Source organism: Amblyomma americanum, chromosome 4 (genome assembly GCF_052857255.1).
Source record: "Amblyomma americanum isolate KBUSLIRL-KWMA chromosome 4, ASM5285725v1, whole genome shotgun sequence".
Lineage (NCBI taxonomy): Eukaryota > Metazoa > Arthropoda > Arachnida > Ixodida > Ixodidae > Amblyomma > Amblyomma americanum.
Window position 1 is genome coordinate 83112411 of NC_135500.1, and position 22901 is coordinate 83135311.

A 22901-nucleotide genomic window follows, 5' to 3' on the forward strand; every position below is an offset into this window, starting at 1 on the left:
GAACAAATAATAATGATAACGGATACAAACGGTTTACGACACAATTAAACAAATTATGTACGAGACAGGTTTAAACTTAAGGGGCGATGAAACTGGTAAATTCAGATATATAATGCGAAAAGATGTAAACGCATCAATCCCGCACGAGAACTACAATAAATGATAACAGAGTTTTTTTTTATTGGAAACTGAAATCTAATTCAAAATGCAATGCTTGCTTCCATCACCACATTACCTGAGATGGGTGCCACGGTGCTGCAACAGCTGCGAGAAACAACACGCGTTGTGTAGCCACTCAGGATCTAAACCCTACGTATTCTTCGGGTCCCTTGCACGTAAACACAGTTAATAATAATAATTGGTCTTGGGGGAAAGGAAATGGCGCAGTACCTGTCTCATATATCGTTGGACACCTGAACCGCGCCGTAAGGGAAGGGATAAAGGCGGGAGTGAAAGAAGAAAGGAAGAGAGAGGTGCCGTAGTGGAGGACTGCGGAATAATTTCGACCACCTGGGGATCTTTAACGTGCACTGACGATCCCCAGGTGGTCGAAATTATTCCGGAGCCCTCCACTACTGCACCTTTCTCTTCCTTTCTTCTTTCACTCCCGCCTTTATCCCTTCCCCTACGGCGCGGTTCAGGTGTCCAACGTAAACACAGTTCGGTTCAGTTTTTGAGCCTGTTACGGGAACCGGAGGCGTCAGGTGCGTTCACATCATGAGCCAACGAATGAGGCGCGAGGGACACGCATCCACAGTCCACTCCCGCCGTTGCAGCAGGGAGCAAAAGGACCATATCTCGAGCCTGCGCTTCGTTTTCCACCTTCAGGCTGGCTCTGGCACCGAGGCTTCGTCCAGCGACGAGAAGGAGTACCGGCGCCGCCTGCACAAGGAGCTCCTGGAGAGAGACACCGAAAAGTGAGTGGGCCGCACACACGAGAGACGCTGCAAAATGGGCAGATCAGTCGGCTCAGGATTAACAGCTAATGTCGCCAAACGCAGAGAGCTCAAGGACACTTCTCTCTACGCTGTCCTCTAGCGATGAGGACGGTTATGTGTACGGGTTGCATGGCGTGTGCGGAATGTTTGTCTGTAGTCAGGTACCACTCAAGAACGAGGTTTCAGATGCCTCTCAGAAAGGGCCCTCGAACGAGGCGTCGCCCTATTGTCATGATGTGATGGTCAACCGCCTTGCACCCGCTAGCGTATGCATAGATGCCAGCGGCCGTGCCAAGTACAAGGCAGATGACCATGACGCAGTGACAATAGGTAAGGTCCATTGATTGAAACGCCTCATTCGAGCGGTGTCTCCACCTTCTTTCATTAATACCGAACTGTCGAATAATGCTGTGAAACTGCAGTTTTCCAGCTTGTTTGCACTGCTTTTCAAGCGTAGATAAAGCGATATACATACCTTTCTTAAGGCAAGCACTGACGACACACTGCACATCGACGGCCAGAGCTATTTAATCGTACGGCTCAGTTATTTCCAAGCCTCCCTCGAGAGTGGAGGTTCCTGGCCTCAAGGACTCACCCGCTCTTGTTCTCATGCTAGAGAGGTCATTTCTCTCTCCGCTTTTGCGCACAGACTGCGTGTTCCTAGAGAAGAAGCAACGCAAAAAGCAATGCGGCGTCTGTGCAGGGAGCTGCGCGACCATGCTCACCCGGTGAGCCTGTCGTTCCGGGACTCGGAGCTGGAGCACCAGTTCGCCGGCACCAGTGACAGCTGCAGTTGCGTCTCTCTCTCCGCCTGGCCCCTCGTGGCGCTGGCGTCGGCAGCCGCCTACCCACTCAGCGCGTCGGGACCCGCGAGTGGGGCCTACCTCGCGGGCCTAGTGGCGCTGTGCGCCCTGCTCGCCCTCTGCGTGCTGCCCTTCCTGGCGAAGGTACGTCAGGCGGCGCGCGCTTCGTTTCACCGTTGCTTGGTTCACACCTAGTCATGGCCACGAGTCGGCGGTGGACCGATAAAATGTCTGCGCTGTCTCTGAGGCCAAGTAGACGCGCGTATTAACTGAGGCTCTAAGCTTCGTCGTAAAGAGAAGCCGACAACTAGAACTCTGGATGATGTACAGTCGATACAGAAAAAATGTGGACCACGCTTCGGCGCTCAAAGTCTTCTGACGCATTACCTAGCGAAAATTAGTTGGCGTTATATACATGCGCGAGTAAAATTTACTTTCTGGGCTTGCATTTAAACGCAATAAACATTTCTCTTCCCGTAACGAAATGCGACAGAGGAGTTTGAACGCGGAAGCGTGGTCCATATTATTTTGTCCACGACTGCATGTCCCGGTGCGCGTGTAGCGCATACATACGTGTCGATCGTATAAAAAAGCGGCTGGACAGCAGCTATGGGCCCGACGCACACGGAGATAAGCATACATAGTGAATACGTATCGAACCACCCTGACCCGCTTTTAATGGAGCTCAACGCAAACCGAGATGCAGTGGAGGCCTGAAGTGTCCATAATAGAAGCCCATATTTACACAGACTCCTTGGCGGCCTTAGGAAAAAAAAAATGAAAAGAGTGACAAATGCACTAAGTGTAACTCAGGAGATACATGCTATATATATATATATATATATATATATATATATATATATATATATATATATATATATATATATATATATATATATATATATATATATATATATATATATATATATAAACTTACGACTTTGGGAAAGGAAAAAAGCGGGCAGTCAGTGTGATCAGGATATCTATTCTTGAACTGGAGCATGGAGCATAGAAGTGGGCATTTTTTTAATTTCTGAGTAAATATGACCCAGTTATTCAGAATTAAATTCAAAGAGCGTTTTCTTGCAGAGGACTTACATTTGTCTAAAATCCGATATATAAATCATGTTGTGTGATATCAGAAGCATACTGCCTGAGATATCATCTCTAGACCTGATTACACTCTAGGCTCCGCTCCTATCCGACATCGTAGTCCAAACCGAACACGGCTAAAGAACCATACTCATGCTCAAAGCTGCTTTCATCTATACCTGTTGTGATACAATTTTCCGCTTAAATCGCAAGCGCCGGTGTGGTGGTGGTGCTCTTTAGTTTTGTCATCGTAGTCTTCAGTGCTCCGTCGCTCATGTTATTAATGCGAAAGCATTACTCGGCTATGTTCGCGATTTCGTGCCCGCAGAAAGTGGACCCAAAACATGTCGGCAGCCCTTGCGTCGTTCGATGACGTGTTGGGAGTAAAAGAATGATTGTATATGGTACAGGATGATAAAATGTCGCTGCGCGTCAAATTTTGTTGATGCGGAATAATTAGTTCATTAATTAGAAACGAAAAAGTCCATTACATGTCGAAATAGTCACGCGCGTCGATATAGTGGGTGGACGTGAAAACAGTCGGGCACGTCGAAATTGTGGGAAATGTGCAACCAAGCCGCATGCAGGTTTGAAATAGATTGAAATGTGATTAATGAAAGATAATTAATCAAACAAAAAGCTTTGGTTGAGGTGGAGTAATTAGAGGCGAATGAAAACCATGGACGTCGGTGTAGTGGGAGGACGTCAAAACAGCCCTGGACGTTGAAAGAGTATGAAACGAAAAAAAAGAGATTAAAAAAAGGAAACCAGGTTAGAAAAAGTGTTAATTGACGTAAAAGTAAAAAAACAGCGAATGATAAGCAACGGAAAAAATTCTGAAAAACAGACACCAGCGACAAAAAAAAAAGCGCTTGGGCACCACAGTAGGCTTGGACGTCTATTCAACGAGAAGACGTTAAAATAATAGGAAAAAAAACCGGAAAACTTTATTAAATGCTACAAAACACATTGAAAAAGTGTCACTTAACGTAAAAGGTAGAAGCGACGAGTGTGGAATAGGTGTCAATGCTTTCGCATTCTCCCAATGCCGGTCGCCGCAGTGATGTGTAACGTTTTTTCTCCTGTAAATGCCAATTGTGTTATCCGACGCGTCCGCTCTCCATTATTATACAGGCGTCCATGAGTCCACGCAGAAGCACGCTTCTCCCGTCACGGTTTCCATGACAATCAGTCGTCGTCATGCTTCGATTATTTCCAGGCGCTTTTAACACCCTTTCCATAACCTAGTCACACGTGGCGCTAACAGCATCCAAATATAGATCAGAATGGGGATTCGTAGAGGCGCGTGTCTGGCACTCGGCCTAACCCAGCGCGCGTCAATATGATGGCACTGTTCAGGAGACGTACACCTCGTATACTGGCGCCGCATTCTGTGCACGTTTCATCGCTGGCCCATCAAGCGGCGCACAGCGAGTACGGAGTCAACCGAGCTGCACTTCAGTGCTACCCAGAGTGCCGGAAAGCAACCAAGAACGGTAGCAGTGTTTGACAAGGGCGACAACGCTACAGCGCGAAGAATTAAATAATCGAATTCAATATCTCGTCACTGGCTCATTTTCAAAGTTCTCCGTAAAAGCCAAGGCTTGACAGTCTTCAATGACGAAATGCTTCGACCATATCACAGCGTTCATTCCCAACATCACTGTTCCGACAAGGCAATTACCGCCGTAGTTCCACGCTGCATAACAATGCCTTAATACCAGAGCGAAGCAATTTTCTTTGTTACGCCAAACGTTCTAACAGCAGTGCGCCCGAAGTAGGTGCGGCATCGCTGGATAATTGTTTAAATATCTTGCCGTGAAAACCTTTTGTTCATTCTTCATGACTATTTCATTACATGCGGTGTTACCGCAACAACCGTGGCAACTACGAAAAACTTTTAACCTCAGTCAGCTGCCACGTCAAATTTTTTTCTTTTGGATTTGACTTCTCGCGCTTTCTCTTATTGCACTGTGTCAATTGAGCAAGTTCTTTCTGATCACCACCTTGTGAGCATTTCAATACCCTTTCATACACTCAGCGCACCGAAACGGCAGCAAATGCGGAAATTCAGACTACGCACACGCACCGATGACACCTACGCTGTAAGTACATCACTTGGAAACGTGTCTTATCTATCTTGGCGGAAAGGATGCATATGCACTCTGGAATAAGTTTGAAAAAATATGCTACTATTGGCGAGATAATTCTGTACCCACGAAAAGCAGACAGGTCAATAAAGTGACATCGTGGGTAAATTGACAAATTATTTATCTAAAGCTAAAAATAAAACTACTAGAGAAGAAACGTCTGCATACATATCTGATCGATCCCTTAGCTCAAAAATGCCCTAGTAGAAGCGGTGCGCACATCAAAAGACATTTATTTCAAAACAACTCTTCCAAGCTTCATAAAAACTGACCCGAGCAAGTTCTGGAGATACATTAATTATGTAAAGCAACCGTATCCCAAGTAGTAGCTGCAGATTAAATAATCGGTGATCAAAGGACCATTGCTCACCAATAAAACAATTATTTTCATAGTATTGTTTTCCTGTAGAGGCACCCTTGTTGAGAGCCAAGACCGCTCATACCTCTGAGGTGAATTTCGTAACTTATAAAGGCATGTTTTCTATGCTTCTGAACCTGAGAACTAAAACTTGCGTTGGGACCTGACGATATCCCAAACAGGTTTCTTCGTAGACATGCTGAATCATTTGCCAAGTTCCTCATCATTATCTTTCGTACGTCTTTTTTCGCAGTGAAAGTGCCAAGTGAATGAATGACAGCTCTAGTCACGCCTATTTTCATGCAAGGTGATCGCCTGGTATTAAAAAATTTCATCCCATATCATTCCTTTCGTTCTGCGCAAACTTATGGACATGTTATCGCCACTCGCATTCACTAGATTTTAGGGCATATTCTAGTTATATCAAATTGCCGACATTGGTTCCTTAAAGGATACAGTGACTCAACTGGTATACGTAGTTCATTCCTTGACCTCAGGCTTCGAAAATAACGGCAAGATAGACGCAATCTTTTTAGATTTTAGCAAAGCTTTTTGATATAGGTATTCATAATGGGCTAATAATGACATGAAAACGAATTCGTCTCCCACAGATATTCATTTCTAGGGTAAGTGACTATCTAAGTAACCGACAGCAATACGTCGAGCTTGGCGGGCAACGATCCGGTTCCCTTCCCGTCACGTGTCGTGTGCCTCAGGGAAGCGGCCTGAGGCCATTACTGTTTTTATTATGTATTAATGACATTGTCGGTGAAGTTTATCCTGGTGTTCAGATGCGATTGCACGCCGATGATTGCATATTATTTCGTCAAACAAGTAATCAATATCAAAATGACCTCGGTGCTGGCCTTGGCAACATCGTAAACTGGAGCAGCCATTGGGGCATGGCTCTTAATCCGGAGAAGGCTGTCTCCCGCTGCATTAAATGTAAAAAGAATGCCATAAAATATAGTTATAACATCGTGTATTCTGAGCTAAAAGAAGTTAGCTGTCAGATATTTAGGCGTGACAATTACAAGTGATCTAGCCTGGAAAATACAGCACCATATATAAAATTGCCCTTCTGGCAGCATAAACTCCGAAATTTTCCCTCTAACGTAAAAACTTTTAGTTACCTTCCTTTAATCAGGCCAGAGCTTGAATATGCTTGCATAATTTGGAATCCGTACACTACATCGAATATAAAGAAGCTGGAGAAGTTCAAGAGACACGGTCAGGTTCGTGAAATTCTTGTGGAAATGAGGGAATTTTCGACGTCAAAAGGTAATACGTGCTGCAATTAGCAGCGCAACGGCTGCAACTTTTATATCTGGCTGCTCTTTGCCGCATAATGTCACTTTTTCGACACAGCAGCATTCACTACAGATGTTGTTTTGATAAGACTAAAACGGCGTACCTGCATAAGGAAGGGCGAAGAGGCTATAGGGGCAGCGCCGTGTCTTGTCGCTTCTTCGCTCCTCCTTATGCAGGCGCACTGTTTTAGCCGTATTATGTCACACCAACTTGCCCATCAGTCTGCGTTGTTTAGGTAAAGATATCCTGTCCTAATCACACTCGCACATGAGTTCCACATTATCCTAGCTAGGCTTAAAACATGACGGAATGTTGTGGTCGTCAATAAAATTTGACGAAAGACGAGAGAATTATAGACTGAAAAAATAATCGAGTAGGCAGGAAAGGCCCGACGAAAAAAGAAAAGAAGCCAGAAAAAAGCAAGAATAAAAGATGGAAGAAAGAAAGGAGGAGAGAAAACAAGCCTGCTCGCAACATAACTCCGTCAACTCAAGAAGCAAGGGATATACAGGACCGATCAATGCCACACGGCAAAGCAGACACTTGGCACATCGATACGCGTGTGAGACAAGCGAAAACAAGCATCCGACCGGCGGCCGTTCCGAGAAACCTGCTGTTATTCTTTGTTTTTCTTATTTTTTTTCTGAGGAGAGTTAGTGAGAGAGCGTGTGAGGGGGGGGGGGGGGGGGGGGCAAGTCAATCGATGCCCCACCGGCGGTTGGTAATGAAATTTAGCCTCGAGTCTCCGTCGATGTTCCTCACTTTCCCTTCGGCGTCCTCCGAGATGAATTCCCACCGTCTCGCACTGCCGTGCATTCCTTGTGAGGAGGATGCGCTGCGTACTCTGTTTCATTGCAAGAGTAAACGCGTGTGGATTGGATCCAAAGGAAGAAGTCTGGAGGAATCGCCGTTTTATGGCCCAAACTGGCTGAGTTTGTTTACGATGGAGATGGACCAAGCCACTGTACCTCCAAACGGAGCAGCCGCGAAGAGACATTTGAGGCGCAATTCTCCTTGTGTTGAAAGCACTTGGTGATCTCTCTTTACAATTTTTTCCTTCAGATCTTTGTAATGAAATCTTTTCCGCCGCCGCGGTCGCGCAGTGGTTATGGCACTCGGCTGCTGACCCGAATGACGCGGGTTCGACCCCGGCCGCGGCGGTCGAATTTCGATGGAGGCTAAATTCTGGAGGCCCGTGTGCTGTGCGATGTCAGTGCACGTTAAAGAACCCCAGGTGGTCGGAATTTCCGGAGCCCTTCACTACGGCGTTCCTCATAGCCTGAGTCGCTTTGAGACGTAAAACCCTCTTAAACCATAAACCTTTTCCACAATGACCAGCAATGCGATGAAATTTAGAATGGTCGTGTACTATTTACCAGGTGATTTGAAAAAGCTGTGCACGTCGAACAGTTAACAAACCACCCAGTGCGATTTCCACTAGCGCTAGCGAACAACACGGTAGCAAAACCAGCCTCAAGGTGTTTTCAAGCGCGAGCCAGTTTTCGAGTTAGTACCTGAATTTGTATTCGAAATGGAGCTCAAAGAATGTCGCTCGATTCCCCCCCCCCCCCCCCCCCGCCGCGAGTTCTCCAGAAAATGGAAGCCCAAAAACGAAAGGCCCTACATATGTTATCGTTTGCCATTTATTGAAAACGCTTTTGTTAATTTCTTCGATTTCTTCTGATAGATGAAACAATGAAAGATACGCGAAAGCTCAGCCTATATCTAAAGACAAACACGTCGACATGGGCCCATCAGTGGGAAAACGTCACATGCACTGTCCTTGTCGTAACCCTCATCCCATCACGGCCAAAGGCGGCTCGTCGGGCTTTTGTCTCAGAGAACATGCTCTCTCTCACTTATGTATGTTCAAATTTCTGACGTTTGGAATTGTGCCGCCTTCGAAAAATTTAAAGCTGACTGCAAACGCGGTTGAAGCTGCAACAGGGCCCTGTGGTGCATCTTCTTCAAGACTGCCGCAGCCCTGAGCCTCCGGATGTATCGGGACATGGGTGTCTTGGGTTGATTCGTTATGGAGGGTAACTGAAGTTTAATTCACTAGGATGTTCTCTGTGGGTGCCTTCATTACATACATGTTCTCCACACCGTCAATGAAGTGAGTACTCTGGAAATTTTTGTGCGCCCTTCTCATATCCCCGATACCTGCTTGTGATGACGTCACATGCAACACATTTGTATGCGCAGGCTACTCCGCGTCCCATGACCGTGGTGTCCACAGCCGTGCAGAGCAGATCCTGGGTTCGGCTACTGGTCTCTTTCATGGCGGTCGCACTCTGGTCGTCGCTTCACTTGGCCACAACGGTAAGCGGTCTTCATGTTCATCTGTATGCGTCACATATGTTAGGAAATTGTTAAATAATCTTTACTAGTTATCTCTCTAACGCTGCCAGTTTGTGTGTTTGTGTGTGTGTGTGGGGGGGGGGGGTGCGGGCTGGTGCCTCAGGAAGGGGTGGCGGTTAGCGGCTAACATCTTCTCACATGCAGCGCTTGAGAACGCCATCTCGAGCACGTTCAACCAAAATACGATGTTATTCCCACCCTATGCACTTTAATTTTTAGCTACTGTCCGTTGCGGGCAGCAGGGTATTTTAAATATCGGTTGGTAAGCCAGGCCACCGAGACATCGGCTAAAATTTATGTGGCGGAGCCTGCTTCCAGATGCGTTACCCGCGCGAGTCATTGCATGCGAGCCAGTCACAGGAACGAGCAGTTTTCGGAAACTTTCTTCGAGAGGAATGCAAAATTTCATATTCCTCGAATAGCCTCCGCATCGACGCAGGATACACACGGGAAGAGATGTGCTCTTGACGCTTCCTTGCATTCTGCGTTCAGAGAACCGGATGTACATTCTGTCCCGCCTTAATGGTCAGGTGCTATGTAAAATGCAGTTGCAATGCTCTCTTCGCTGCTGCTGACGGCGTAACCGCAAGAAGGGCGTATACTTTCTGTGTACAAAGACATTCGGGACGTAGCTACGGGTGAGTTTGCTCACCCCCCTCTCCGAGCCTGACCTCAAGAGCGGGCAAAGCTGAGCACTCCTTCTCTTGTCCTTTGTCTTTTGTGGTGGTGGTGGTAGTGGTTGTTTATTAAAATAATAGTAAAAAGGAAGGAAAAGATTTTTGCTAGCCCTGGCATCTGCCATCGATACTGAAGCACCTGAGCTGGGGCAGCGGAAATAAAGGATAGCAGGCAGAATGGAGAAATGAAATGAAAGAGCTGAGGGGACAGGAAGAGAGGATAGGGGGAGAAGTAATATGTACAAACTATTTACACAATAAGAAATGTGTCCAGGTTGTGCGCGTGATTAGTTCATTTTAGAGGAATTAAATCAAAAACGCGCACAGCACTGTGTTGGCTACAACTGGAGTGGGGCGTCCAGTTATTAATCGTTCAAGGTAGAACTCGCGGAGCGTTCGGTCACTGCGTGAAACTACCTGACGGAGAACAGACGGGACGTCAAGCCCGTGTGTTCGAGGAATGCACAGAGGCTCACCAAAGTTCGCTCACGAGTGCGCGCACTGCCCTGCGGCCACAATAGCGTCTTGATGGAGTCTGGTAGTATGCCCTGCGCCCTATAGGCCGCGAGCATATCGCGACGAGCATCGGCGAACGCGGAGCAGCGAAGGAGCAGGTGTTCTAGAGTTTCTACTGCACCGCATCCGTCACACACATCACTCGTCGCGATTCCGTGACGCACGCGTCGTTCCCCGGGCCACACGCAGCCAATGCGCGCGCGGAGGATCATTGCACGTTGTGACCGTGTAAGTGCGCGACAGCCGGTGACACTGTCGATGCGCTCACCTCCCGCGATGCGTGGGTCGGGGTGCTGCTTTCGGAGATGGTCGTGGATGGCCGCACGCACGTCCTCCAGCGCAAGGGGCAGATCGCTGGCAGGTAGTTGGTGTGCAGCGGTCGCGAGGTCGTCAGCTTCTTCGTTGCCGGCGATGCCGCAGTGACCGGGCACCCACTGTGCACGCACGGCACAACCTCTCTGCGCGAGGCGCTCGATGCGCGAGCGAATTTCCCGCACTAGTGGGGTACCGCGGCCGTTAGATTGCAGGCGGCTGAGGGCGGCGCGGGAGTCGCACAGGAGAGCACTCCTGGGCGGCGGAGGGCCGAGGGTGAGCAGCAGGTCCAGCCCGAGCCGGATCCCCATCAACTCCGCCGTGGTGGAGGAGCCCAGGAAGGTTGCGTGTTGCTGGCTGTGCAGTCGCAGGGCGGGAATGGTGGCCGCCGCAGCAAGGGAGCAGCTGTCGCGGGCTACTGAGCCGTCGGTGTACACGAGGAGATGGTCCTGGAGCTCCTCGTGTATGACGGCTCTGGCCAGCTGCTGCACAGCACAGATGGGTGTGCTCCGCTTTCCCGCGATGCCGACGATCTCTCGCTGTACCTCCGAGGCAGCAGGCCAGGGCGCGCAGGAGCCGTAGGGGGGTGGGCCTTGGGTCAATTGCTCATATTCGAGCAGCGCCGCGCCCATTCGTGAGCGCGGGTGCGAGCGCATACGCTACAGCAGCGAGCCGCCGTCCGGTGCGCGGTGAAGCCGGTCGATGTGATTCAGTGCCCTGCGCGCTGCTTGGAGCTCAAGGGGCCACGCTCCTGCCTCGGCCAACGTTGCGGCGCACTGCGAGTGTTTGGGCAGGCCTAGGCACACGCGCAGGGACTTGCGATGCTGGAGCTCGAGTTTCTTCCTGCACGGCTTGCGCACCGTGACGAGCGGCAGCGCATAGAGCACCGCCCCCAAAGCTGCGGCATTGTATAGCCGCAGCGCGGCTTGCTGGGAGATGCCCTGGCCTATGGTCTTTTTTTTTTTTCAAGTTACAATGTACCAACTGGCCCGCATTTCAATCCTTCTGAGCACCGAAGGCGTAAGCTTTGCAACACCGGATGGAGCGCCAAAGTACTGAGTTATAGAAAACTGGCCCGCGTTCTGCTGTGGGCTTCGTAACTCTGTCGGGAAGACTCGTTGGCGTTCCTGAACCCAAACTTTCTGGGATCATGACAGGATGAGAGCATAACTGCGCGCAACAGCGGCATGAAAGGCATGAAACGTAAATTCATCATTTGAACGAAAGAAAGAAAGCAAAACAAAAAATTGGAGGACGCTTAAGCTTCGTCTTTAAGAGTGAGACGCGACAGCGTGTCGCGATCTTAGCCAAAAGGCCGAGAAGCGATCCGGAGTTCCCGGGTTCGAACCCGACCGCGGCGGCTGCGTTTTTATGGAGGAAAAACGCTAAGGCGCCCGTGTGCTGTGCGATGTCAGTGCACGTTAAAGATCCCCAGGTGGTCGAAATTATTCCGGAGCCCTCTACTACAGCACCTCTCTCTTCCTTTCTTCTTTCACTCCCTCCTTTATTCCTTCCCTTACGGCGCGGTTCAGGTGTCCAATGATATATGAGACAGATACTGCGCCATTTCCTTTCCCCAAAAACCAATTATTATTATTATTATTATTATTATTATTATTATTATTATTATTATTATTATTATTATTATTATTATTATTATTATTATTATTATTAGCGTGTCGCAGCGTTTCCAAGGGGTCGACGGAACGCCATCGCCCGTTAGGCGCGACGCGTGGCCCGTTGGACAAATTAAGGAAAGGACGCGTGTCTCACTTATCTCGGCGGACACCCGAACCGGGCTGTAAGAGAAGGAAAATGAAATGAACAATTGGTTTCAAGGAAATAAAATGACGCCTGTCTCACATTTCTCGCTGGACACCCGGATCGCGCCGTAAGGGAAGGAAAAATCGATCGTTCAGTCAATCACTGATTCGATCTATCAATCCATCTATCAATTAATCCTTAACGCTGTCGCATTAAAATCCCTTCCCTTACGGCGTGGTTCAGGTGTCACCGAGATGCGCCATTTTTCGGTCACGGCCAAAGACGCCGACGACGCCGGCTTTTCTGCGACACGAGCTCCTTAACGATGTCGCGTTAAAACAGATGTGGTCACAAGAAACAAAGTGGTATGTGAAATGCAGCGCTTTGTGTCTGCCTGCTTCTTGTCTTCGTTATTGCATTGTCAACTTTTGATCTGCTCTTAAGCCTGGCTACGCGCAGAAAAACAAGCGGTGGCCACGCAAGCTCCATGCATCAGTTTCGTTTTCGTTTTTATGCCGATTAAGAAGGAACGCATCATCGCTTCGAGGTCGGGTACCGTTCGGACAGCTCTCTTTCTTCAACCGGGGTCCAAGGTCTGTGTATGTTTTTGCCCAAACTGTTGACGCTCGAAATAAGGAGAAATCGAGTTGGACGTCGTGGTGATTAAATTTTCAAGGTGACTGCGACGATAGCTGCGGTTATGGATGACCGGAGCCTGGGAACAATTCCTGGATCCACCATGGATACTCGAGAGCGTACAAACAAGTATTGCCTAGAAACACAACAATATCCATCCTTTTTCAATGAAGCTCAAGCATAGCTTCGCAGGAAGGATCATGGTCACCTCATTTTGGGGGGACGACGATGGTGTTGTGCCGATCGAAAGTAAACTCTTGAACGGGCTAGTTGAGTTACACGAATCCATCGCAGAAAAGGGCGAGGAAAAAGAGAGTCCAAATATTTTTCCACCTTCGTCCCAAAAGTGCCATGCTAGAAATACACTTTACTCCTTTAGGTTTAAAGTTGGCAAGTACCTTGTCTTTTTTTCCAGCCCTTGTCTCAGCGACCTTTTTCTGCCTAGGCACTTGAAGAAACCCTTCCGGAAAGATAGAAAGCGCTGACGTTCTTGTGGACATTGTCATCAAAACCGCCACAATATTTTTTTTCTCAATCAGCCTGAGCACTTGGAAATCAATGAGTGAAGTGCGTCGACGTTCAGCTCGGGTGTAGATTAGAAAATGAAAACAGTGGATTTAGTCCTGCCGTTTTTTTTTTTGGGGGGGGGGGCTTTGAGTTTATTGAAAGCCGCCTGTAGACTGCAGTATTTTAAGCAGAAAGGGTTAGGGAAATTAATTTTTTTTCCTTATGTGTTGCCTCCTTCGCACAAATGACTCGCATCTTCCATTAATGCTGTCATCTTTTAACTCATAGCGCAAGAAATTACTCTCGTTTAAAAGAAAAAGGTTTGTTGATGCTAGCTATTTGTGATTTCACACAAAGTGCACGGAAACTGCGCATCAAACAATGCCCTGCCGTATAGTCAAAAGCGAAAAACAAATCTTGGTCCCGGTCTCTACTTTGAGCGCCAAAAATAGCAAATGTCACTATCTTGACAAGGCCTTTATTGCCTCTATGGCAAAGAATACACGCCTACGTTGAAGTTGGAATAAATAAATGTTGCCGCGTTGTTTCTGTTTTTTTTGCTTGTTTGCTTGCTTCCTTATTTCCACGTCGTGGGGGAGGGGGGGGATTCTTTTCGCCTTTCTAATTCTTTTGCATAGCGTTCCATCAGCATCGCCACGGACTGCGCGGCATGTTTCTTGTTCCTGACTGACCGCGGAATCGTGGCCATCTACGTGTTCCGCAAGATCAAATTAAAACAAGACTGCACGTTCCAGAACGAACGTTGTATTTACTTCGAGAAAGAACAGAGTACATGCGGTGCGGTCGTCTCTGGGAGGCCGGGATCCACCTGTCCGCCGTTATATCCCGGACAGAAATCCTGCTGAGAAATATAACCGCGCAGCCTGCGCACTTCGCTTGGATCAGTGAGGTCATCATGTGAGCTGTAATAGAGGGAACGCCCACGTCAGGGTGTGCATTTGAAGCTAAAGGCCTTACTGGAGCCTCTGATAAGTGAAGTTAAAGCTCAAGTTCTTGGAAACTTTTGCAGTCGCGCAGGCTGTTAGGGGCGATATATTCGTTTCATGAAGGAGGCTGTGTGGTTGTGGTTTTCCCGCATCGTCGAAGCATTAACCTTCGCACGATCGACCCCGAAGGCGGCCACTGTTCGTACGCGACCCACAAGTGAAGCGTCTCTGCTCGCTTTGCACGAATTTTATTTCCCTTTGCGGCGTAGCGCAGAACGTTCCTCACTGGTGTCCATCGAGTGCACAGTACAGGCGCATGTCGTTTCCTTAGCACGCTGCCATCGCAGCGATCGAATGTGGCGCAGGGCCATATAGGCACAATCAATATGAAGGAGAACACGCGAGTGCGTCGGCTGATCGGGCGTCTCTGGTACGCCCTGTCGGTTCTCGCGCCGTCTGCGTTACAGCGCGGTGTGACGGTTGTGCACGCCAAAGTACTCGCTTAGTGCGCATGCGGGTTTTAAAACTGGAGCCTCTCTTCTTAGAACTGCCACTGCTCTAAAATTCGTTGGAGGCACTTGGATATCTCTTACCTGCAGGAAGGCGAAAGCCGCTTGCGACACATTGCATTGATTTGAATTTACCGGGCTTGAATTCATTTCACGACAGAGGAGGACGACAGCTGGTGCGAGCGTGGCAGAGAGATCACGTGACATCACAAGGTCACATGGACCTAGGTCACCGCACCTAAAATGTAACGGACGGACGCGAGTATGATCCATCGAAGGCTATCGCCTTCATATTGCAGGCGTGAACGTCGTGCTTGCGACGAGGCGTGCCCCCGTATTTAGAACAGCCACAAGGGCGCGTTCGACCCGCATGGCCGCGGTCTCGCATGTTCCCTCTCATATCGTTTCTACTCGTGCGTTCCGCTCTGAAGCGCGGCTGCATGTATCGAAACTGTGGCAGAACAGCTGGACCGCGGTCAGAGGCAGTGGGTTGTGAGGAAAGTAAAGGGAACTGTACTCTATGCGGTGTTTGACGTCGTGAAGGCGCATGTGTGCCGAGAGGCGCCGTAGTGGAAGACACCGAATTGACAGCGACCACCTGGGGCTCTTTATTGTAGGCTGACACCGCACTGTGCGCAGTCGTTTTGCAGCCAGAGCTGTTATGGGGCACCTTCCGCCACCGATCACGCGTAGCTCTTCTCCGCGATCACGTGATCACTCCATGCACGCCGCCTGTGCCTTACGCAACCTTTGTTGTGACTGGGTTGGACGCGCGGTCCTCAGAGGCCGCTAAACACTTATAACACCTCTCTCTGGACGCTCTAGGCGAGTATGGGGGCTTTTACGTACTTATTAGGAGTGGGAGGTGCCCTCTGCAGTGGTGGACAACTGAACCACGCCGAGAAGTAAGGCAATAGTGAAGGGGTTAAAGTTGCATAAATAAAAAAAAACACACACACACGGTTTATGCTTGCTCTACTCGCCATGGTGGCTTTGTTGTTAGGGCGCTGCTGCTACAGTTGAGAAAAGTAAGTAGACGTCGCATCGAGTACATGTTAAAAAATCGCCAGGTGGTCGATATCAATCCGAAGCCCTCCACTATGTCACCTCTTTCGCTCTTTGTTATTTCACTCTTACCGTCCTTCTTTCCCTCACGGTGCGGTTGAGGTGTACACCGACAAGTGAGGTGGTGGTGGTGAAAAACATTATTATTGGCGGAGCCTTTATAGTTAAGATTTTCAGGGGTGGGCTGGCTCCTGGCCGTGGGTGGCGGCCAGCAGTCTGTGTCTGACGGCGACCTTCTCCGCCCACTGCACCAGCCTCAGTTGCGAGGCCGGCTCCGAGCTAGAGACCACGACCGGTCATCCCTCCGAGTCCGCGAGGTGGTTGCAGTTCTCGGCAGAGGAACATAATATGGTCGAATGTGGCTCGGGGCCCCACAGAGGGAACATTCTGGGGTGTGAGTAGTAGTGAAGAAAAGCGCAAGTAGCGCTGGGGAGGGAAAGGTGCGAGCCTGGAGTTGTCGCCAGGTCATGTATTGTTGTTTTGTCAGCGATGTGTGTGGCGGGGGTAAGGCACACGCCCTTCGCTGTAGTGTAGCGTGATGTTGTGACATGTGAACAGCCGGTCTCTCGCGCCGCCTGGGTCTTCGTTAGGCGCCGCTTGGTTGACGTACGCTCGAGCAGCGGAATGGGCATTTACTGCGATTGCCCGAATGGGCCGGTACCCAGACTATTTGAATGGGGCGAGGTGGTTGGGAGCTGGAGGGGAGAATTTTATGGGTGGGCCGCATGGATCTTCCCGCAGGCAAAATATTTAATGGCGGTTTTGGAATCACCCAGGATACGAGTGGCAGTGGAGTACGATATCCCTAGAGCGATGGCTGCTTCTTCGGCTTCGGTCGAGGTGTTCTCCTGGTCGAGCCTCACGTTGTACATTTTAGGTTGTTGGAAAGTATGCAGAGGGCGTAAGCCGGGGAGTCGGAGTGCTCTGCGTCGTCTACATAGAATACGTAAGGTTTTTTTTTTTGATGTGCTTTATGCAAGGCGCGTGCGCGGGCTACCCGTCGAGCCTGGTGGTGGACTGGATGCATGTTTTTAGGTAGGGAGTTAATAGTGAGATGGTCCCTGACGCATTGCGGAACCTTGTGGGAGTCTATGGGAGGTGTACCGATCGGTCGGAGCTGGAGTGGGGCTAGAAATACTGTTCAGTGGTATTTAAAGACAGTCTCTATATCTGGGCTATGCAGTGTGCTTCCGTCAGCTTACTGAGAGTGTTGTGGACTCCCATGCGTAAGAGACGAAAGGTGGGGGTGCGTTTGTGCAGACTTAAGGCCGCCTTGCAGGCTTGTCTGATGAGTGCATCTACCTTTTCTGTCTTTATTTTGATGAGGTAGAGGTGGTGCAGGGATTATAACATCCGAATTATCACGAATGCCTGTACCAGTCTTAGGAGGTCGTGTTTGCGCATGCCGCGGTTTTATTGGCTCTGAATTTGATCAGTCGAGTGGTCTGGTGTGGGGTGGCAGTGAGTTTAGAGATAGTTTTCGTATTAAGCCCGTTGTCTTGCAGGAACATGCCTAGTACGCGAAGCTTGTGCTCTTCTGGCACCGACTGCCCATCTATAGTGATGAGCATGGAGGGGTTATCCATTTTATGGGGGGTTGGGTGCAGTGACAGGAGTTCAGATTTGGCTGGGGAGCAAGCGATGCCTATGGAGGCCGCGCACTCCGCCCCCACGTTCATTTCTGCCTGAAGAGTTTTTTCAATGCTTCCGACATTGCCTGTGGTGGCCCACAGGGTAATGTCTGTGTAGAAAGAATGGGGGAGACTCGGAATCTGCGAAAGTTTGTGGGTCATTGGGTTGAGTGTGATGTTAAAAAGAAAGGGAGATAGTACTGACCCTTGAGGCGTTCCTCAATTACCCAGAGGGAAAGCGAAGGATTTCAGGGGGTCGACCCGGATTGCTGCTGTGTGATCCCGGAGAAAAGCGGCGATGTAGGAGCGCGTTCGACTCCCAAAACCCAAACCGGACAGAGGGTTTAATATGGCATTGTGGTATACGTTGTCAAAGGCCTTTTGAAGGTCTCACGCCAGCAGCACTCGCGTTCGTTTGCAGTGTCGGGGTGGAGGATGTCTTCCGATATCTGAAGCATTATGTCCTGTGTAGAGAGGTGCCTTCGAAAACCCAGGATCGTGTGGGAGAATAGGTGCGGGAGGTGTGGGAGAACTGGCTTTGCAGAGCACAGGCTCTACATCCAGCCAAACCGCGAAACATGATCCGTCTACGGGAAAAGTGCTTTGCCCTCTCACCGTTCGCGCAAGCTCGTTTCTTTGCCACGTGTTTCATAACGTCACCGTTATGGGAAGAAAACGCGATAGAAACGAGGCTGGCACGCTGCCGATAGGCGATAATAATAATAATTGTTTTTTTTTTTGGGGGGGGGGGGAGGAAATGGAGCCGTATCTGTCTCATATATCTTTGGACACCTGAACCGCACCGCAAGGGAAGGGATAAAGGAGGGAGTGAAAGAAGAAAGGAAGAATAGGTGCCGTAGTGGAGGGCTCCGGAATAATTTCGACCACCTGGGGATCTTTAACGTGCACTGACATTAAAGATCCCCAGGTGGTCGAAATTACCGAGATGCGCTTTTTGGAAACATGGCGCCCAGAAGAAATGCCGCTGAAATCCTTTGGCAGCGAAAATATTCAGTAACTCGCCGCCGCAAGAAAATGGCCAAGTTTTGTATGCGCGACGAAAAAGCAGTGGCAGAAAACATTCATGATTCCAACAAATCTTTCGTGAAGATGGAAACACTGCATGCCGGCGCTTTCTTAGCGCTTAAATTGGCACACAATTCCTTAATCTTGAATTACCAATAAGGATTCTCTTGTAGCGAAGAGTGTTAAAATAGAAAACGGATAGCACCCACAGGTAGCGCGGCCAGCGTTGCTGCAGTGGGTAAATACCAAGCGTTGTCGTCCAGGGTTACATGGTTTTATACTGGCAAGTAATTCCACATATGGCAGGGGCTCACTGTTGCGCCGTGGCAACATCATTCGGGCATGCAGAATTTTCTGAGTTTGGGGCCAAGAGGCTTTCAGATGTCGATGTATAATTTCAGGTATCAATATTTATGTTAAATTTCACGTGCATTCCGTGCATGCCAAAAGAGTGCGCAGATTTTTTTTACACGTTGCGGCGCCTCCCGACAGAAATGGTGTCACAACTTGGAGCAGCGACGCTGGTATCGAGGCACCCTGTATACGGCACTCCGGACACTGTCGGGTGATAACGTCTCTGCCAAAGCATGCACTCAGAGACGAAGGACGAGTTATCGGCTCTTAGACTTTCTTTTTTTCAGATAGTGTTTATTATCTGAATAATGAGGCTGTAGGTACGTAGTCAGTATCATCGGAGATAAAGAAACTGGTGCGTTCTTTTTGTGATTCTCCTGGTTGTAGAAAGGGAAATGTTAAGATCATTGTCTCTCTCGCCCATTTCTCTTTGGAGAGGAAAAAGCGAACAGTTTGAGAGTATTTTATCCCTTTCTCTTATTTTTGATTGACGCTAAGTCTGTCTTCTTGAGATCAAGACGTTGACCGGAAGCTAAGGATGGTGATACGAAACATCTTGACAGCGCTATGTGCTTCAAACTCAACGTGACTGCGCAAACTGCGAACATCTTTATAAGGCTTAGCTTGGTTGTTACCGTAAATAGTTACAGTACAAAGTAGTCTGGGCATGTAAGGCTCGCAGCGTCAGAGTCATGGTGCCCAAAAGCGCCATTTATCGTGCACCATGTGCTTACAGGAGTGAATATATGACGCCGCACGGTACATACAGTTCCGCCTCCACCGCACTTCATTTTCTGCTATGAAACAAGGCGTTGAAATTCGTCATCACCGGTAACAAATTGCACGGCTGAGTGCATCAATTAGGGGGTGGGGAAGAAGGCGTGGCTTGGCAAGTGAGCGTCTTGTTCGTTTAGTCCCGGGCTCCCCCAAAAGCTCGCAGAGATGTTCATTTGCATCATATTCACTCGCGTTCGTGTCTGACGTGTATATACGAGCTGTAACACGCGCCTAATTATCCAGGGTACACAGAAGCAGCACATCATTTGGCACGCGCCGCTCGCTGAATATATCGGAGCGCAGGGCGAGTATTTTGCCGCCTGCTCATGGTCCCGCCCGCTCAGCAAGTGTCTCGCGGACGGCTCGCATCTGTTTTTTTTTTCTTAAGTGCTTTTCTTTGCCACTAATTTAAACTGACCGGGACAGGCACTGCCCGCGGCGAGCAAAAAAAAAAATAAAACTAAACTACGGCGTCAAATGAGGAAATCTCGTCAGTGACGCATAGCTTAACGGCTCGAGAGAAAAAATATCCGGCAAATAAATAACGAAATGCACACAAACCAAGGAACATGAACACCGCGATCTCGTCAAAGCATCCTCCAGACTGATTAAAATTACCGGACTTGCAAATGACGCCCGGAAGTGATCTGCGTTCAAACGCTGAGCTGCACAGACAGAAGGGAGGGGGGTTCAACGCTGCTTGACCGCACTTGTTTCGAAACCCGACGCTAATGAGTATACCCGTGTTTGCGATGCTACTCTGGTTTTTCAGCCGCAAAAGCCTTGAGCAATATGTGCGCGAGCGGCTCACGCGCGGTTTTCGCAACACCAGCAGAAAGCAGTCAAGCTTCCGGGCGCAAATTAAGTTTTGTTCTTCTTTCACTCTTCGAGAGTTTTATTCCTCGAAAAACACTCGCGCTCTTTCTTTATTTATTATTCACATCTGGTAATCGCGCCCGCATTTGTGATGTCGGAGTGGAAAAGAGAGGTTTGTTTACTAAGACAAAGAAAAATGTCGGCTTTCGAGCTTCTTCAGAGGCACTGAAAAAGTGGAGCGCCTGACTTTCTACCACGCAGATCTCTTCTCTACACCCGGCCGTACCGTCACTCCTCCGTGCGCAATCACCACACAACAGTTTTCAACCCAGGAGGTGTATTACCTTGATTAACTGAGATCCTGTAAAGAATGGAAGAGTTATCTGTAACATGCTGTCTTCGTTTCTATTAAACAGTTCCTCGCGTTAGCCTCTTCGTTTTGCCCTGAGCGCAGACTCTTTCCTGTACTGTCAAGTATCAGCACATATTTTGGCTAAAAGTAGGAATTTAAATATCAGTTGCAACATCCCTTGGTAGACGTTACGTATCAAGATTCAAGTGTTTCCGCATATTTTCTCTGTGGCTCATACAGTACGGATTCCGTGTGCTCTCTCCACGTAGCTTATACGAGACATACGGAACCTACGCGAACTGCACATGCAGAAAGGCCGAGATACTTACGGACTGCCTATAACGCCATGCAGCTCATGCAGAAATCATGCAGAAACGGCATAGAGACCACACGAATTTCCGTTAATTTTACATATCATATAGGAACTCCGTATTCACACGGTTGGCCATGCTCCGCCTGAACGCTACGTATTTGATCATTCGTACTAATAAACAGTATACTTTAATAAGATATCCGCTTGGCCAGGTCATTCAACCTGAAAAACTTGGTAGATATTTGCAGCATATTATTGCTTTATTTAAAAAAAATGAATGGTACAAACAGAAGCAGTCTGTGTTTTCAAACTTCGCAATATTAACTCCGAATGCTATGGCAGTGCTAACATGACTAATATAAACCCCTGCCTAATATGACATGCAACCGTGCCTCAGGGATGTTCGAAAGATCCAATTCGAAAGACCCAAAACTAGGTCCAAAGAGCTACAGCTCTGACCCCTCCCCATTCTTACTCAGGGGTCACCGCACACGGATGTGCCTAGTTAAGACATTGTCAAGGGGCGAGGTGGTTTGGCAAAAGGTTCGGAAAGCGAATGGCACACGGAATACAGCTCAGATGATGCTGTTGCTGATGCATACTGCTTACTCTGTTCATGTCTGGCACGAACTGTTTCATCTCGACTTAGAACTAATAGTAATAGTAGCAGCGATTTATTAAAATAATAATAAAAAGGAAGGATTAGATTTTTGCTAGCCCCGGCATCTGCCATCGATACTGAATCACCCGAGCTGAGGCAGCGGAAATAAAAGATAGCAGGCAGAATGGAGAAATGAAATGAAAGAGGTGAGGGGACAGGAAGAGAGGATACGGGGAGAAGTAATATACACAAAAACTATTTACACAATATTAAATATGTACAGGTTGCGTGCATGATTAGTTCATGATGAGGCAAATTAAAACTCAGGCCCAAATTCGATCACAGACACACACGAGACCACTGAAAATACCCGTGCTCTTTCCGTCAAAAGTTAAATTAGCTACATGCACTCTAAGAATAAATTTAACGAGTTATGCGTGATCCGTTTTAATTCCGTTGAAACGCTCTTTTTAACTTGGTCGAATTTTTCGTGTCACACTACCACCATTTTCGATGGAGGTATGATACTGATCGCCTCAGGGATTAGATCCTGCATTCGTGTTGATATGGCCGAAAAAAGATCGCCAGACTACATGGAGGCCTTTGTGAGTACATTCAGTAAGCATTTAAAGCGGCGGCGTCTCCTTGAGGAACACTTCATTCGAAACCTCAGAAGGACCTCTGTGTTGCATTGTGACGAGCAAGGGTTACGAGCTAAGGCGGTTGCCAGGCGCCCTGCTTCGTTGCTCCTGTTTCCACTGGGGCAGCTATGCGAACAAGACCGCAGCGCTCCGCATTTGGTGTACATCCGGCGGTTTACGTCGATGCCGATGCGGTAATCGAAAAGAAGCGAGCCTCGAGTACTTGCAGCAGCATGGCATCCCAATGGGCGGCGAAGCAGACGTTAATTTCTCCTCACCGGTGCTCGCAAAGCGCTTGAGAGAGACCACGCAAAGCATCGATAGGGCAGAGGATCGATACACTGACCGAATAAGGTCGCAAACTAGAGTAAGTGCGATCGAAATGGATGTGATGGGCCGCCTCACTTCGTTGTTGGTGAGCCCACCCCAGCAGTACATCTAATC

At 48.6% G+C, this 22901-nt stretch overlaps 1 protein-coding gene across 6 annotated transcripts in view; it reads left to right on the forward strand.

The window, feature by feature from the left end:
• The window catches only part of LOC144128093 (adenylate cyclase type 3-like), a 394302-nt gene that overhangs the window by 315190 nt on the left and 56211 nt on the right, over positions 1-22901 (forward strand). For all 6 annotated transcript variants that reach the window (XR_013313680.1, XR_013313679.1, XM_077661173.1 and 3 more), the window contains 3 exons: positions 829-917; positions 1642-1885; positions 8858-8974. Coding sequence is in view for 4 of the 6 variants with exons in the window: in XM_077661173.1 (XP_077517299.1) it covers positions 829-917; positions 1642-1885; positions 8858-8974 (450 nt within the window). In the remaining 2 variants the exon portion in view is untranslated. The remainder of the gene's footprint in view (positions 1-828; positions 918-1641; positions 1886-8857; positions 8975-22901) is intronic.